We start from the raw sequence: 18,984 nt of genomic DNA on the forward strand, positions 1-18,984 counted from the left end.
CACACACACACACACACACACACACACACACACACACACTTTCTTCAAGTCATTGATAGGATAAGCAATAAAACAGCTTTGAATGTCTTTCTCTGTGCTGTTAATGAGTATTTATATCAAACTGATCACCCTCTTAGGATTATCTTACAGCATACAGTATATACATTTTCCTCTTTGTAGGGGTTTTGGATTTCTGGATTTTGAGCATACCTCATTTAATGTTTGGGTTGCATCTCTTATAGGTTATTTCTCATAAGAAAGTACTGTGTAAGAGCTTCACAGGTGAAAGCTACAAAAATAAATAAATACAATTGGTCACTTTTTTGACAGTCAAAGTCTGAAGTCTGAAGCAACTACAATCTAATAGTAAAGTGTGTAGTTGCAAAACTCTGTGTTGTTTTTTCTCACTTTGCACTGATTTTTGCACATATGCTGTGGAAACATTAAAAATTTGTTCTTAATTTGCCTGTGTTTCCTCTGGATCTCCTTCCCTAAGTTTAGCATTCCTGTGCTTTCAGAACCCACGCATAAGATACCAATTTGCACATAGACACAGGTATAAAAGCATAAAGCTCAACCCAGTAGGAAACATATAGCTGCATATAATTAAACTTTCAGGATCAAATTTTTGAAAATCTTGTCCAGCTCAAGAAAAAGCTGGACGTTTTGCACACTTGGATGTGCAAAAAGTGTGCAATCCCAATCCTATAAAAATCCACCAACATTTAAATGAACAACTTCAATATTGAAGACAGAGAAATAAAGTCTGTGTTCATGCAAAGCAAGCACAGTAATCTTTTGGTTGGTGTATTTAGGGTTATCTGTTACCTCCGTCTGTCTTGGGGGATGGCCATGGTGCTTGTATGATGCAGATAGAAGTCTGTGGGAAGCTCCCAAAGGTGTGGCTTAAACTCTGATGGCTGGTAAACTTGGAGGAACAAGTTGATTGCATCTTGTCTGTCAGCATCTGAAAGAGAGAGATGGAAACACGAATAGCTAAAAAAAAAAAACAACCCAAAAACTGTAAAACAAACTGTAAAGGTTATGATGATATAACTGGTTCATCAAGAGACGTGATTATACACGATCTGAACTCTCTTAGGCAAACTTTCCTGTCATTTCTTTAAGTAGTCTTCAGAAATATTTCTCCAGGGTTCTTGAAAGACATTCAAAGCGCCTCTCTTGCCAGAAGAGTTGCCAGTCATTTCCAATCCAGTTCTTGGGTAATTTGACATAGCTGAGCCTTTTCTTCCAATTTCTCTTACCTAGAAATAGCTTCTTGACAGCCAAACTTCCATAAAGACTGTTTCTGATGAGATTTCAGTGAACAGTAGATAGACAGACTGCACTCATCCTCAACTGTTCTAGGTAGCCATTGGTTGCTTTTTCAAAATGACTGAAAAAGCAGCCAATGGCAAAAGACAAACCTTGAAAGTCTTCGAAGCCTGGAAAACTACTGATGTAGATGACTTAAAAAAATATACTGCTTGAAAAAAAAAAGTCTTGAAGTCACTAATGCCCAGAGATGCTCAGGAAGAGGAAAGCCAAATAATGTGCATACATTAAATTGAATCTTTTTAATCATGTACCATTTTATATATTTAAACTTTTGAGTTTTGTGTCAACAGTGCCTTGTTTAAAAAAAACAAAAGAACAAGAAAAAATGTTAGTTTATAAATTACTGTGGTTCCTAATGCAGGGGAGTACAGTTCAAAAGTGAATGTGAAGCAAACTTAAGCCTCCTTTACCATGATGGCAAACTACACCAGCTCTTCACTGTGAGCAGCATTGAAAAGATTTAAGTTAATGAATCAACATCTAAGTAACGCTGACTTGTACATACATCATAGCAGTAAAAACTCTTGTAACAACTGCACTACAGCATTTTGGCTATGAGTGTGTGCTTAGATAATCTCTGTGAGCGTTTGTGTGCTCAGCATGTGGCACGTGCTTTGTACATTTGTCTGGTTTAGTGCCATTTAATTCACCCTCCCTAACTACAGCACGAAGCCACGTGCATGCTGCCCCAACAGTCACGTTAGGTAATTAGAAACTAAACTGGGTTTTATTACAGCCCACCACCAAGACTGTTCTCCAATTACGTTTTTTTCTCTGAGATTTATCTCGTGTATCACACATGATACGAGTTACTGGTGATCTTTGAAAATAATATACACGTGCAACCATTATGAATGAAAGGAAGGAGGAATATAATTTGACATCATGTCTGTTAATTGTCTTAATAAGCATATGAGGTCACACTGCATCTACCAATTAAAAGGCTGCACAGGATATGGAAGCTTACACTACATGGTTCTGTGTATAAAATTGATCTGTGATTCAAGGGGAAGCTGTTACAGTGCTTGACTATGATATAAAATTATATGTCATTTACCTCATAGGAATTAGCATTTTATAATTTTATTCTACTGTATTTATTTTAATTCCCCATATACATAATAAAAATATATACAACATACATATGCACATATGAGTGCCATTAATAGGAGAACTTATTATGGAAGGATTATGGTTTTAACATTTACCGGGTGTTCTTTTTTTAGAAATTACTGAGCAACACAAAGGTGGAATTACCCTTTTCCAATTTTGCAGAAACTAGTCTAAAAGGGCATGGAAAACATGACCACGGGAAAATCTGTGAAAATGGTTGTGCCCTTGTAAAGGGTCAAGTTGACAGAACAAACCAGCCAGTGCTCAGACTACAAAGCATTTAGGCTAATTTGTCCTTATATAGTCTTCTTAAGTGGCAACAAGTAGTTAATCATATTACCTGATTCAGGTCATGGGATTGTTCAATTTGCAGTTCATGAATCCCGTTCGAGTGTGATGGTCTCTGGCTGTCTGTGCTGCTGGATTATATGGGCTTCTTTTTTAAAATTCTTAATACACGCTACTCTCAGCAACAAACTACTGATTGAATTTCTCAAAACTAAATCAAGAGCAAAGCACCACAAACAAGGTCGATGTTGTAGGTCAAGTAGTGCAGTTCTGTTAATCAAGGTTTAAGACACAGTACACAGTCTTCGTCTTCACTCCTGGAACACTCGCTGGTGTACTGTGAAAACACCTTTGTAAACCCATTAAGATTTCTAGATACACTGATTGTAACCACGCACTAGGGTGTTATTTAAAATGATTAAAAATCGAAATTGCGGACATTGCAAAGCCACTTTTATCAGTAACTGCTGGGTAATTATGTCACGTCTACAAATTGGCTGCAATCAAAAAAATATCTGCAATTAACAATATTAGAAATCTCATCCCCAGTCATGCGCAGAAAAAAGGGGTTTAGCAAAGGTAAATGTGAAGTAACTGCCTTTTTTTTTCCTGAGGAATTTTGACCCACCTCTCTTTACCATGTTCCCACAGTTCATTGAGCTTTGCAGGCATTTATTTGTGTGCAGGTCTCTCAAGGTCTTGTCCCAGTATTTCAGCAGCGCTGATGTTCTGGACTGACACCTTGTTGCTGCAGTCTTTTAGCTACTGAATTGTATATTTGAAGCTGATCATTATCCTGTTGCATGTCCCAATTTTAGCCAAGCTTTAGCTGTCAGACAGATGTCCTCATATATGACTCTAGAATAGCTTAGTATGCAAAGGAGTTCATGTTTGGCTCAATGACTGTAAGGTGCCTCGGTCCTGCTGCTGCAAAACAGACCCAAATCTTCTCGCATCCACCATTGTGCTGACAGTTGGTATGAGGTGTTTAGATTTTGCCAAACATGGCATTATGGTCTCGTCTGTCCAAAACACATTGTTCCAAAAGTCTTGTGATTGGTGCAGATGCAACTTTGCAAACATAAGCCATTTTTGTTTTTTAGAGAAACAATACTTTTCCCCGACAACCCTTTCAAACAAGCCATGCCTGTTCATTTTCTTTTGAATTGAGATGTCATGAACTTTGATATTTAACATGCTAACATATGGCTTTACAGTCACCAATTCTTTGACTTGGTGCAGTTTCTCTGAGTCACACAGTCGCACAGTCTGGCTTAAAGGTGAATTTGTTAAGTTGTCTGTTGCTGGGAAGATTGGCAACTATCTTGAGTGATTTTCACTTGTGACCAAACTTTCTCACAAAATGTTTTGTGAGCCGATTCACATTTGTCCTATGTTCTGTTCAAGTAAAGGCAGAAATGTTTGCTTATATGTAATTATAGAGTGTCGTTTTCTTCATACTTCACATGAGTGTAAACTACACATGCATGCACAGGTTGAGCCCATTTCTATGGAAACCTGGAACATAACTAAGAGTAGATTCTGTTTAATACGGAGCATAGCTGAGGATAGAAGGAACTAGCGTATAACACACCTGAGAAAGCATTGCTGTAGTACCGTGACAGCGTTTGCATGATATCTTTGGAGTGCTGTGTCCAGGGTGCAATCTTGCGGTAAGTCTTGACCCTGTGCACGAGCTGAGAGCCCCCGTACTGCAGTGACAGAGTGTCTCCATGGTCTTCATACAACTCCTCAAACAACCTGAACAGCACAAAAGAAAAAATGTCATCAATTCGCAAGGGCAAATAAAACTGTGATTCATTTATTATTTTGGTGATGTGGACTTTTGGAGGATTATTTTTTGGGAAAAAAAAGGTGTAAAAAAAAAAAAGTAATTAAAAATACCGCAAATGATTGGGTCTGTATTTTGTGCTTGTTTCTTTGTATGTGTGCAACAGTGATTAACTACTAGAGAGTTATGAGTCATATTAAGTGGTGTTAATGTGCTGTTCTAACAGCTTTCACGTTGCTTGTAAGAACGCTTCAGTTCAAGCATGTGACAGATTCTTGTTCTCCTTGATACACTGACTGTAGCTCATGCTGTGTTCAGATGGAAAAAACTGAGCTTTAAGTGGCAGTTTCAAGTAAAAGTAGACAGAGACACACACTACTGACTAATGTTTGCGAATACTGAATTTAGAGCAGCAAACTTTGGAATAAAAGGTTGGAATAACTGCGTCTGCCAAAAGGATTCCAAATAAATGAAAAAGATAAAGTTTAGCATGGATTAGATTTTCAGGCAATTATATGAACTTTACCTCACGCAGTCAGTATCAAACTGGAGCTTGGGCTTGTCAATCATTCCCAGCGCGTAAAGCTGATAAGCCAGAGCGCACTTGCCCACCATGAACTGGGCAGTATTGGTCCGGTCAAGACAATCCACACAGTTGGTCCGCAACACACCAGTCTACACATCAAGCAACAAGACGAAAACAGCTGACTTTATAAACTACAGCCTATTAACTCAGTAGTAGTAATCATTATGATGATGACAAACAGGCAAGCCTTTTTAAAAAGTGACTACATTTTTACAATTGTGTGCAAAAAGCTGCAAAAGACCTACCTGCAGTCGCCCAGTGGATGTTATTTGTCCACCTACATCTCCCCACCTGTAAAAATGTTACTTAATTTACTGAAGTCAATAAACAAACGGAAACAAACCGAACACGTACATCACAATACTATTCTTCTGCAAGAACATTTTCTAATTTATTCCGGCTTCAGTATGATGAAACTGCCATGATAACTGTCATCACAGTGACTGTCACCATTACGAGAATGAACATAATGGAATGGGTGCAGACACAGCAAAGGCACCCTGACACAATGCACCCCCATCAGGAGTGCAAGTACAGAAGAAAATGTTCAGCAGACAAATTCTAATACCCAGAGATGAAAAGTGGAACTCATGTTGACATTTACACTGCTGTAGTACTTTCTGTGCAAAACCAAGCAAAGTTATACTGACCCCTAGGAAAAAAAAGTTACAGTATGTTTAAAATTTAGAAAAAAAGAGATTAATTCTTGGTTATTTTGTTAACGTGAAGTCAGAAAGAGGCAAACAACCAGAGTGCTAGTTGCTAATCGTTTTTTTTTTGTTACATGAATGTTAATAAACAGGACACCAATTTACTGATTAGTGAACTTGTTAGTAGGTACATATTGTGTTACTTGGGGCCAAGCTGAACCATCCAGTAGCTGGCCGTTGCTTTACACTTCACTGTGTAGACCTTGCTAGTACCAGTTTAGACCCTCTTTTGCTTTCAGAACTGCCTTAATTCTTCATGGTTTCATAGATTCAACAGGGTCATGGAAACATTCCTCAGAGATTTTGGTCAATATTGACATGATAGCGTCACATTGCTGCAGATCTGTCTGCGGCATATCCATGATGCAAATCTCCCACCACCAGTGTTGGGAAGGTTACTTTTAAAATGTATTCCACTACAGATTACAGAATACAAGCCCCAAAATGTAACGTATGAGAGTAACGTATTCTGAATACAATGGATTACTTTATATATTATCAAGCTTTTTACAACTACATGAATGTACTATTGCTGTGTGATTTATTACTATTACTGAAGGCTACACGCCATACCAGTACCAATTAGATTTTTAAATCTTAATATAAAATGAGTAACAGCAGGGTGGACATTAGGTAAGGCTGCACTTTTTGCAGCGAAAACTATTCGGCGTGTATATAAAGCAGGTCTGTGGCTCCGAACCGTAGTAAAGGGACCTCTGGCTAATACGTCGGGTTCCGCGTCAGGCTCGTAACCGATAACTAGTTTTACTTTGTTGTCTGGGTCAACTCTGCTAACGAGAGACAGAGAGAGGCGTTGAAAGGCTGCTCCAACAGAACTTCTTGTTTTGGAGGAAAACACGAACACAGTGTACAGTCGAGTCTTAATAGCTTACTTACAACTGGGCTACACTGCCCATGAGGCTACATTCTTTAGGGTTATGCCTGTAGCACTCTGCCTATTGCCTTCATATTAAATAATTTTTTGAACAATAATTAAAAAAACATATTTTGTCACGTCATTATGTGGGCTGCAAGTAGAGGTGACATGGGCCGCGAGATTGAGACACAGGCATTAGAGCCTCTTAATGTGTTTTGTTTGGGTTTCCAGTGTTGTGCCAAAAAGTGATTTCCAATATTTCCGTGTGTTTTTTATGTGTAATACCATTACGTATGTTGCTAAATAGACTTCGGTGAACAGGTATTGCAAAGGGGTTAAATACACAATTTTAAAAAAATTACCTGTTTCTCAATTATCTTTGTAGCTGTGTTATTGTACTTAATTATAATCAATCAGCTTCCTTTTGTCCACTTAAAATATGTTTACAGAACTATTTTTGCATTTGTTGCAATTTCAGCTGTCCTCTTGGCCAGAATACTCTTAAAAGAGACGTTTTTTAAAGCAAACAAGAATTTATTTTAACTCCATAAATAAAGGACACATAAAAGTCACTGCCAAAAAGTGATTGCGGCTTCTACCTTCTTACAGGAATGTTGTTTGTTGGTCAAGATGACTGGATATAATTCATGAGGGATATATTTGACATATGTTTCACATATTGTAGATCAACAAGTTATTTATAGCAGTTTAAATACAACCAATCAGTTTTTGGCAAATGCCAGAAATCAGTTTTTGGCAGACAATCACTTTTTGGCACAACACCGGCAATGCGTGGAATTACCAAAAATAGAGAGGGGACAGCCTAACATACGAAACAGGAAAAGACTGCCGTGTAATCCCATTATTTTAACGAAGTAACTGTATTTTCCTTATTCCATTTAAATTCTCTACCACTCTCATTCAACACTTTCTTTTTAAAAGGGAAAAACAGCAAATAAAGAAAATCACCCTTTGACGAAAGGCAGACTAAATTGTACAAAATCAAGCAGAAATCAATCAATGCAAAAAACCCCAGTAATTCTGAATTTCTCCTTGTGAGCTGTGGATATTTAAGAGGAAGTTTTAAAACACATTTTATCATCTCTGAATAAACTCCGTGACCCACTTTAAAATCAATCAGCAGGTGTAGCTAAAGTATGCATCAAAGTACAAAGTCTGAATGCAGCGAGATGGAAACTTCAGACAAACGTCTAAATGATCAGAACAAGGCAGCGTTATCAAGACTTTGTAAATATCTTCATTATCCATGACCCAATTCCTGCATGTGATGAATGCTACAGGTGTCATACCTGATTGCACAAACAAACAAAACACCTACCAGTGTATGTGTGTGCATGCATGTGTGTAGTTGGGAGCATGTGGCTGAGCGTATGAGTCCTTAAAGCAAAGAAAGTGTGATAGCTTACGTAATGCAAAAGAAAGGGTAATAAATATGTGCTCTGGCATGGTCGTTGTGTTATGTAACAGAATGCTAATGCTGAGTAAAAGCGATTAAATCATCCAGACAGTAGAAGAGCCAGGCACTATGTACATGGATGGCAATCTACTCAGCTCATTAGCAGAAATTTCAATGTAATACAACTGCCATCAGGCATAATTTCCATTAAGAATTCATATGTGGAAAGTTTCAAAATCAAGCAAGTGTCGATAAGTGTGATCATGAATATGGAAAATGACAAAACCTTAAATTTACAAAATTTGTGGAAAACATCCGATATATAAATCTAAAAAAAGACACTATTGCGGTTTAGTTTTCTGTAACCCGGTCATACTCAGATTCATTAAGCAGCTTCCATTTTACTTATTAGTTTGCTTCAAATAAAACTGAAACAGTAACAGATGTGTTTGTTTTGCACATGGGGCTGACTGAAAGTTTTCATTCTTGTCCAGCAGTGTGTGTTTCGGCCTTCTCTGTTTTAAAGGGGCAGAAAAAGAAGCAATCGAATAGGATTTAAAAAAAAAAAAAAAAGAAAAAGTCTCACCTTTCATCTGGTCTGAGAGTGTGACAGTAGAAGTCAGAGCGATTAATGAAGAAACCCGTTCGCTTGACCACGTTCTCTGCTATCATACTCAGACGGTCGAGAACATTGCACAACTTGCTGGGACAGAAAGAGAAAGATTGGAAATGTCATTTTAACTCGCTGAAGAATAGATCATTTTAAAAAATGGATGTGCCTGTAGAAGCCCATTCATCAAATTTTATATCCAAGTCCCTAGACTTTAACATCTCTATTCTTTGCTCCCAAAAGGGCTCAGGTTAAAATGTCAAGATCTCATATTAGTGTATCAGAAACAACGAGAAGGTCTGGAAATGAATAATGTCAGTATTTTAATCCAGAGAAGTTTCAGAGTATCCCAGATAGCTGCTTTGAGCTCTCTTTAACACGTCTGTCCGGACCTTCCCAAATTTCCTCTACAACAATGTGAGAGGAATTTCAAGCAGTTCTAAGAGAATTATAAAGTCAGATAGAAAATGTTTACTTCAAGTTATTGCTGCTAAATATTGGTTATACAAGCTACTAAATCACAGGATGTACTTAGTTTTTCACAGTGACTCTGATTTTCCTGATATACCACTTTCACAGGAATGAGGTGGACATGGGGGTCACAGTGATTTTGTTATTTGAGTGCTTACAGGCATACAAACTTGTCCAAAGGTTCAATTTTCTCTTTATGTAATGTGCTTACGTCACACCATGATATTTTTCCCCTCTTTCAAAGTGAGCTTCTTATTTTGATGGTAAAAACACAATAAACCTGCACCTTAAAGATATTCTGTGCACTAGTATTTGTCAATACCTCTTGGTGTATCGGGCCATGTCCCAAGCGATATAGTCTATGCAATGGGAGGGAGGGAGGAACTGATTCAAGTTGACCACAGCACGGAACAGCTCCTCACTCAGAATCTTCTCGTGTTTCCTTTTTTCACGCTTCTGTAGCACAACAAAGAGATGTACACATGTATGTGTGATTCTATCAAACGTCAACTTAAGTGTTACATTATGGTGGGCTTGATGTACAGTCACAATAGTATCTGAGTTCTTTGAAAGGTTTCCATTAGGGCTGTAGTCAGACATGTAACAGATTCTGTGTTTTCTTTTGAAGTATTAATCAACATCCGTTCATGTCTTTTACACAGTGACCTCAGAGAACACAAAGCTGCAAGATGCAATTTACAGGCATCGAGCAGAGTAGAATATATGTAATAGAAACCACATGATGCAGGCCAAGGACATCCCAGCCTACTAAAATCAACCTAAAAATGAAAATTAAATGTGAAAAAACATTTTAATTAAACAAAAACAAAAACACGACTTTCACAAGGAAAATAAATAATCAGAAAAAAAAGGGGGTTATGTTTTGTGTGTAAAATATTAAAACGAGCGGTCCACACACGCACACGGGTACTTTGATAAATATAGGATATACCTCTGGCACTAATTGGTATCAATTTGAAAGTCCTACATTGCTTTGTTCACGAATGATCCCATTCACAAACTTGGGTGTCCACGTCGCCTGACCTCTCACCTGCCTGGCAGGGTGATGATACCCAATGAGCCTTTTATGGCTGAGGGGCAAAAAAACCCAGTAAAACATTTAGAAATTTTGTCCAAAGTAATATTTAAAACATCTTTCCCCTGCCTTTTACTTCAGTTATGCCTGCACAAACTTACAGAACTTTGTGGCCTTAAGAACTGTTGGTCAACATCTAGCAGCCAACCAGATTGGTTTCCAAACTCACTAAGAAAAAAAATGATGGGCAACAACATCAAACTGCAAAATACAGCAAATTTGATGGTGTAAAATTTAAAAGTACCTTTGGCGAGCAAACATGGTGCAACAATATTACAGTGATTATAAATCTTGCCTCTAATTTTGTCGTAATCAGTAAGTGAAAAAAAAAAAAAAACAGAAAAAAAATCGAAGGAATTATTCTTTGTCAACTAAAATGCATGAACTCATAATCCTTCTGTGTGATCTGCAGTCACACTATCCATTAAGCTATTTCCACATGAACTCCACTGTAGCTTTATGACTGATCACCCAGGGTGATAATCAGCTTGGACGCATCATTTAGCAGCTCACATCGCCATTCAAACATCCAGCAGTGGCACCACAGCAACCAGTCAAATTACCAGCACATTTCCTCGACCATTCAGCAGAGCGTGTCATACAGGCAGACACGTATACACGCTCGGTCACACTTTCTGAGCACAGATGAGATGCTACAAGTACAGTACACGTGAACAAACACTCAGAACAGCAGACTTGTATTGTTCACAGGTATAAACAAGCTTTAATAAAAGGCCACAATAATGTTGAGGTGCAAAAGTGCAGTCGCAGATCACGAATGATAACATAAAACAGTCACACATGCACACTGACGTATGGGAGTGGGCTTTTCAGTGACGTATTAGTGACGTTAATGAACACTGTAATAATATGGGTGTATATTTTACCACAATGGTTTAATGGGTTTCATGTTTTTCTGTAAGGTTACAATCCAAATTATATATCTAAGGGTACAGCGTACAAGGTATCCTGAACAAGTCATTCACATGCTTTACCATGTGTGCCTTTACGCCTCCTTTCTTACATGCTGGGATGCATGCATTAGCCCTTGCCAAAATGATGCACATATAAAAGAGTTTGAAGGGCCAGCATGGCCCATGCCACCTCCATTAAGGGATAGATGGCAGTGGGTTTTATGGTTAAATGCCATTTCCTTCCTCTTTCTGTCTCTCTTGGATAATCTGGAGGGGGGTATTGTGTTAGCAGGGGATCCCCTGCTTTGCTCCCCGCAGTCTGCAAATTTCACATGGCTGTGGCTTGTGCACACCTCTGAGCTCTGTGATTCGTTCCTCATCTCACAGTTCCCCTTGTGAGTGACAACGTGAGCTGGAGACCCAATCTACGGAGTATATGGCCATGTGCCCAACATAAAGTAACCGTGATGCACACAAGGATACATCTGCAGCATGAAGCAAGATAAAGCATTTTATAATCTTCATAATTTATAATAAAACATAATAATCTTGCTTTTTTTTTTTTTTAAACTGACAGCAGTTTAAATGAATTATGTTCATTTTTCAGCAGAATAATATGGAAGGCAAATTGTGGTGAAAGCTAGGTGTGTCTTATCAAATGTGCTTGTGCGTGTTGGTATGCTTGTGTTTCCAGAACAATGCAGAAGCAGATCAATATTCAAGGCAGCTTTTCAACCGCTTGTAATCAGCAAGCACTCAGAAAGTCTCCTGTGACTAAACGGCTCCACAGCAACACCTAACGCACCAATATCAACAGAATGCTTGACAAATTACAGTCGTGCCCTGCACTATAATTTTAAATAGCTACCTCTTGAGTGATCACACAAGAAAGTTATTTGATCTAAAGATATGCTTGATGCATATATAATCCTTAGCCATTTTTGTCTCTTTCAGTTTTAATAAAAGTGCTGTACCGAGAGTATTGGCAGGGACTAGAAAGACAGGCCACATTTCTCTCACGTTAGCTTCTCTTCATTGGCTTATCTAATTTAAAATCCTTCTCCTCACTTACAAGGTCTTCAATAACCAGGTCGCATTTTATCTTAAAGGCCTCCTAGTACCATATCACCACAATAGAGCACTTTGCTGTCAGACTGTGGGCTTGCTCATGGGGAGGGATTGTTAAGGTTTTCTCTGTATTATTTTAAGCTGTTTACCGTACAATATAATGTGCCTTGAATTGACTGTTTTTGTGAATTGGGCTTATGTAAATAAAACAGATTTTACTGACTTTATTGAACTGAAATTTGATATACAGAAAATAAAATGTAGATAAATTAGCAGAAGACAACGTGAGCTGTGTATTTACGTATTTCCCTTTATTGCATTGTTTCTCTGAAAGCATTATGCTGCAGATGTGCCCTAAAGAAGGTGCAAAGTGCTAATTAACTGTAGCACTGGAAAAATTTAACTGTGAACTCTCTAGCCCTAGAATGGATTCACAGGTACGTTCAAATCTGCTATTAATTTAATAACTAAGACGTTCGAAGTCTGCATACTTGCATAACTGTGTGGAGATGGGATTTTATTTATATCACAAGAATTTATGTAAATAGTAAATAGCTTGTAAGTGATTTTATTACTTAATGACTGTATTTTTGTGTCATTAAACACATTTTGGAATACTTATTTCAGCACCTCCCTACCTTGACCAAGTTGAGGATGATGATGGGTGAGCCAAACCGCTGTAGCATCTGGTCAAAATGGAGGCCAGCTACATAGGCGTATGGGTCAGCTTGGTCCACTGCAAAATTAGACAGAAAAAAATATTTTAATGGTTAAATATTTAAGGGTCCCCACAAGAATATAACACAACTTTATTGACCTCAATATAAATTATTTTTCAAAACAATATTGCATATTGTCACAGCTGAGGTAAAAGTAGCAACAACACTGAGAGACCTACATCACCACCACCACCAAAGATCACTACAGTGGAACACTTGGTCTAGCTGCTATGAAAAAGAAGTTATCGGAGTCACTTGACTAAATGCTTAAATTCTTATCCATCACACATCACTATGATAGAGCCATCCGCTGTGTTGTGCCTGCATGACTGAGCATGCGTCAAGGCATGACATGATAAAGAGATCTGATAATAGAGATCTGATTAGGGCTGTGCGATATGAACAAAACACTCGACTTGCGTGAAGTGTTTCCAGCTGCGCGTCATGTACCTGGAGTCGAGTGTTTTAACAGATGCATGAAACTATACATTTTTAGACATAAGTTTTTAGCACCTGATGGCTCTTTTTTACTTCTCATCCGTAAATAATCTGCTCTTTCACGTGACTCAGTTTATTTTGAAAAGTCTCAACAGGATCTTGAGCTTTATTGTGAACGGTTTATGTGGAACATAAACAAGCGGTGTTACCGTCGTTGTTGCTAACCACAACGCATAAAAACAGGCGCTTGTCCGTCTGTAGTGTGGTTATATTAAATATAAGAGAAGAAGAGAACTTTAAGAATTAATATAGCCACTACAGTGACCATCAAAACGATGAAAAAAATATTACCGTAAACAGTTTATTTTGCAACACCACGAAACAAACAATAGCGTAAAATGAAACAATAGACGTTTTTATATATCGTCATCCGATATATATTGTGATATTGAGCAGCCCTAGATCTGATGATAACTTTAAAATAATTTTACTAAGACGTATTCCTGATATAGAGAGCAATACCTCTATGGAACCCTGGCATAACATCATGGAGTAAATCCAGGATTTACAAGAAGGGATACAAACAATTTAGACCAAGCCCAATTCTGCATGTGTTTTTAAAAATATTTCTGCTACATAAAGGGCTTAAGAAATGTATTAGATCAGCACCCAATGTTTGTTTCATGTCACAACCATAAATTAACAGTACTGGTAATTACCGAAATCATCTTTAATGTTTTTGTAACCGTTAATACACCTTTGTGTGCAAGCTCTTTAATTGAAATTATACTTTTCATGTCAAAATTTAAATATTGTTGTTATCCATTAATTTCCAAATTAACTGGTTTACAATTAAAAAACAGAAAATAATAAAGCACATAATTATTTTTTTGATTAAAATGTAAAAGTTCTTGATTGGATTTCACTCCAATGTTTATGTAGTCTTATTTGTAATAAAACAAGTATTCTTAACATTTTTTGTATCTATACTTTTCTTTTTGAGTTTAAAACTTTTCCACGTGACTATTTTAACAGACGACCTTTAACACCGCACTGAACCTTTGCATTTTCATTTTTCTATTAAATGTTCCTTTTAAAAAGCACATTTACAGCTTCTACTTGCCACTAATGCTCAACCCCACACCTGCACACGTTGCCAAATTGGACTAGTGCGGCTGCCAGAAAGGAGACTTAAGAAAATAGGTCAGATCGTGCTGCAGTTCATCCCACAGAGCTGCTTGTGTGTCAGAACTGATAAATTAAATGTCACCTTTTTCAGCTTCTCCCCAAAACCATTTAATCGTCATGTTTTCCACTGCTCACACCTCAAAGGATGATAGTTTATGTAAAGCGCTTGTGCACCTTGGGAGGGGAGTTTGGATAATGACATTGGTGACTTTCCTTCAGCAGTCAACTAAGGTCATCTCCTAAAGGATTCAATTATGCAATAATGAGTCTTGACATATCAGAGATGGGGCAAGGAGAGATGCATTGTGTAATATAGACGCTCTCTACTCTGCATGCACTCAGTCCAGTATGTCTCTTAGCTAAGTTTTTGACCTAGATTCAGCTACGACAATGGGCTTGGATATTTGTGATCCCTTTAAAATTTCAGCAGAAAAACAGAAAAAAATATCAACTGATTTCCACATAGGTCCTAAAAGTAAGTAAAAAGAACCCAACTAAACATATGTGACAAAAATGTCACATGTTGGTCATTTATTTATTAAGGAGATTGATCCAATACCCAAAAGTGCATTTTAAGCTCTTCAGACCACTTCAAGTATTCCAAGATTTGTTCTGTTTTTGATTAGAGCCAAGTCAATTTGATGCCCTAGGTAAAATTTAGATTATGGTCCAATCAATAAATGTGTGTATCAGCCTACCACAGAGAACATATTTGTTTTGACCAACATAAGTGACCTGGAGACGGACAGTTATTTAATACGAAAGGTTCCACAATAATAATAACCTATATTATTAAATAGAAACAAATAAAACTGATGTTTGAGTTTCATTTGTTGTACCATCAATGAAAGCAAGCTATACTGGCACACCAATAATTTATTTAAATAAAATTTTTCTATAAACATTTATGCACCAGTGAAGATTTCTTTCTCTCCAGTCAACAACAAAGCAACATTTTCCTCGTATTAAACATGGGCTAATGTGAGCAGGACAGCTTTTTAGTTTCACCTAACTCAAAATCAGGAAGGCTCAGGAAGCACAAAGATGTGAAATGTACAAAAATAAAGTCCAGCTGGAACGAATAATGAATAATTTAGTGATTTTAATTTTAAAATTTTGATCTTAAAGTGTTTTTAATTATTAAAAATGAAACCCCCAGTAATAGTAGACCTACTGGGAACAGGATTAAAGACTCAACAAACTAAACTACTAGTTTGCGTCAACCACTTAATTAGATGGCATATTACTTCTCCTCAGTGGAGGCAAAAATATGATGGAGGGGAAAAAGTATGCCATGCACTGAGAAAACTGTTAACACACGTAAACAGGTCAAATATTAAACTGATGGTGGAAGGGTTGGGGAAACATTTAGGAAATGTCAGATAAGGACCGTTTTGAAGGATCAAAGTGGAAGCAGGACGATGAGGGAATATGACACACGGAGGGATCTTAGGGACATGCTCAGTGTCTATCTTTCACAGGTAAATGTCACCTGAGGATGAATTAAAGGGCAAACCAAACGAAAAAAAGATTACAATCTAATACAGGCATTGTACACATGCAAACACCAGTCTATTCCTGTGTGTACACCCCCACACACAGAGCTGTCCTCACCGTCAGTCTCGGTACCTAATCACCTCCCTCTGGCCACGGCTTTGTGTTTTTATCCTGCTTATAATGAAATAGGACGGATACAAAGCTGAAGCCAAAAGGGGCCATCCTGCCTTCACAGTCTTTTTTTTTTTTTTTTATCTTTTGCCAATAGTTGAAAGGAATGGCCTCAGTATACTCTACATATATTCTCTTATTTTAATGTAGCTTTTCTTCGATGACTTATTTCTTCTGAAGTATCAAAAGACAAAAATAATACATATACAGTTCACCACATGTTACATATTTCAGCCTACAACAAAAGCTGCTGATGCTGAAGTGTAAAGAAGAAGTCTTACATCGAATTGGAGGTTTTGGCATCATGGTGGAAATGTCCTGGGACCAGTAGAGTGGGACGGAGCCTCGCACCTGGACATATGAGGAGTAACTCCCTGCTGTGAAAGACATAACTGAGGCATCATGGACGACCTGTTCAGTCTCTACCTCATTAGCCACATCCCCCTGAAAAAAACAAAATAAAACAAAAAATGAGAAAAGCAAAAAAGAAATGATAAACTTCGGCATGATTGGGAAACCCAAGAACATGTCTTTAGAGAACATAAAACAAGGCTCAAAGCTTTACACAGTGCTGTAGTTTATCATAAGATATCAAAGTGTTTCTTCACCTTTCACATGGCAAACATTTCAAAACTGAACGTACAACTTACGTGTATATATTATATAAACACTCCCACTGCACTTTATGTATGTATATGTACATATGAAAAAAATAATTTGAGTTTATTTCCTGTGTATAACAACCATTTTACCAGTAACAGAAATTACTGGTTTTTTGGGCTTTTTAAAAAGTTAAATTATTTTTCCATTTCTATTGCTATTTTTTTATAATATAGCTCTAATTCACTTCTTTTTTCACTGACTCTTGTGCTGCTGTATCATGTGAATTTCCCCACTATGGGATTAACATAGTCTATGTCTATGTTCTTCATCTAACATTCTAATATAAGACTTCTAACATTCGGTCTGCAATTCCCTTCCTCATTCTCAGTTTTCCTACTACAGTCATGTGAACAGTAAATACTAGAAATTGTTGGGGGATTTTTTTGTTACATATTTTGTTACATATCTGGGCAAGAAAACTCTTCATCTTCTTTACCTACAGAAAAAAAGGATATAACTGAACAACATCCCATCTCAAAGACACTCACTCCCATTCCAAAAAGAGAAAGTGTGTCCAATTAACCCCCTGTGATTAACCTGAGTCATCTCAATCTGTTTTCTGGCCCTGATGCCACCCTCTACTATCTGTTCCTCCGAGTTACCCTGGTAACTTCTGTACCTCACAGTTGGCTCCCCTTTTGAGGAAACGGGTGCCAGCAAATTTGCTGGAGCGCCTGGCAATCAGGGTGATGTGAACCGGTCGGCCGTAGATCAGAAGTTCTGTAGGTGGTCGGTAAAGGAAAAATAATAATAATACCAATATAGACCTAACAGCCTAACAATGACCTGTGGAAACAAACACATATTATTAGTAAAATGTAAAGAAAAATCCTTTTTAAAATTGTATTTCATTCATAGCAGTCATGCTTTGACATTAGCTCTTAATGATGACAGTTTCACTTGTAGTCAGAATATGAACCTGGGAAATATATTTATTTCCGATTCATCCCACCTCTACCAATATTAAGAAACCTTACTTATAGCTCGTGATTGAACCATTCCACATCTTTTTTAGTGCATTTCTGTGTCTTCCCATCTGCTAAAAGGTTTTGCATATTTCCTATCTGGTGAGTCTCTTCTTGTTGCACCCAGTGGCCCTTTCATCCACTCAGAAAAGAGGACTGAATGCCAAACAATTTCCAGGAATTTGATAAACTCAAAACACCCACACACTGCCACAGCAGCAGCAGGCTGCCTAAAGAGGGAGACAACAGCAACAGGCCTGATTGCATATTAAGTTATTGCACTTCTGTGTTTATCTGCAGAAGACTCACAGAACGTGGCTAAAGACAAAAAACAAGATAAATCTGGTTTGAAAGTATTTGTATATTGAACATCCATTAACGTTATTAATATTGGCTGAACAAAAATAAGGAAAGATTGCTTAACGAGACACAATGGTGAATGACTAAAACTTGAAAACTGAACCTGAGGCTGACTTTTACTCCCATAAATCAGAGGTAATCAAGTGCAAAGTCCCTCTGCAGCAGTTACCCATGCATCAATAACACAAAAAATAAATGAATAAAAAGAAATCCAGGAGAATTTATTCATGGAGAGAAAATTTGCTGGTGTGTACTCAAAACTTAAAAGAAAATGATACTAAAGGACTGAAGCTCATAAACAAACCAAAAAAAAGAAAAGTATTCATAATTCATACAAAACACAGGCACGTCTCCAGAAAGAAGCACGTGTAACTCATCTGTTTAATATGCACAGTGTTGTTTCTCCCTGCAGATAACAGCCCGAGCACTTCTGAAAGTGCCCGTGTATGCATACCTGATACGCTCTGATATTTGCTTTGTTAAATCCCTAAAAACCAAATAATTGCTTGTGCAGTTCTGTGATGAATCACACAGTGTGATCCACGTGATCTGGTGGGGGCTGAGCACAGTTCAACAAGTGGTGCTGCGAATGAGAGATGAGAAGTATCGACAAAGGATAACAATGTGAGAGTCTTCTGTGGTGTTGGGTGTAGTTTCACACATGGAGTAATCAGTTATTCACTTAATTTTCAAATAAGCAATC

At 37.5% G+C, this 18,984-nt stretch overlaps 1 protein-coding gene across 3 annotated transcripts in view; it reads right to left on the reverse strand.

The window, feature by feature from the left end:
- Positions 1-18,984, reverse strand: part of fig4a (FIG4 phosphoinositide 5-phosphatase a) — a 54,673-nt gene that overhangs the window by 23,657 nt on the left and 12,032 nt on the right. For all 3 annotated transcript variants that reach the window (XM_005914539.2, XM_005914540.2, XM_042226013.1), the window contains exons 9-17: positions 17,576-17,676; positions 16,575-16,737; positions 12,919-13,016; positions 9,525-9,658; positions 8,708-8,824; positions 5,363-5,408; positions 5,058-5,206; positions 4,334-4,500; positions 829-967 (exon numbers count right to left, since the gene is read on the reverse strand). In XM_005914539.2, coding sequence (XP_005914601.1) covers positions 829-967; positions 4,334-4,500; positions 5,058-5,206; positions 5,363-5,408; positions 8,708-8,824; positions 9,525-9,658; positions 12,919-13,016; positions 16,575-16,737; positions 17,576-17,676 — 1,114 coding nt within the window. The remainder of the gene's footprint in view (positions 1-828; positions 968-4,333; positions 4,501-5,057; positions 5,207-5,362; positions 5,409-8,707; positions 8,825-9,524; positions 9,659-12,918; positions 13,017-16,574; positions 16,738-17,575; positions 17,677-18,984) is intronic.

The sequence above is a fragment of the Haplochromis burtoni genome, unplaced genomic scaffold (assembly GCF_018398535.1).
Source record: "Haplochromis burtoni strain Fernald_Lab_line unplaced genomic scaffold, NCSU_Asbu1 Contig_8, whole genome shotgun sequence".
NCBI lineage: Eukaryota > Metazoa > Chordata > Actinopteri > Cichliformes > Cichlidae > Haplochromis > Haplochromis burtoni.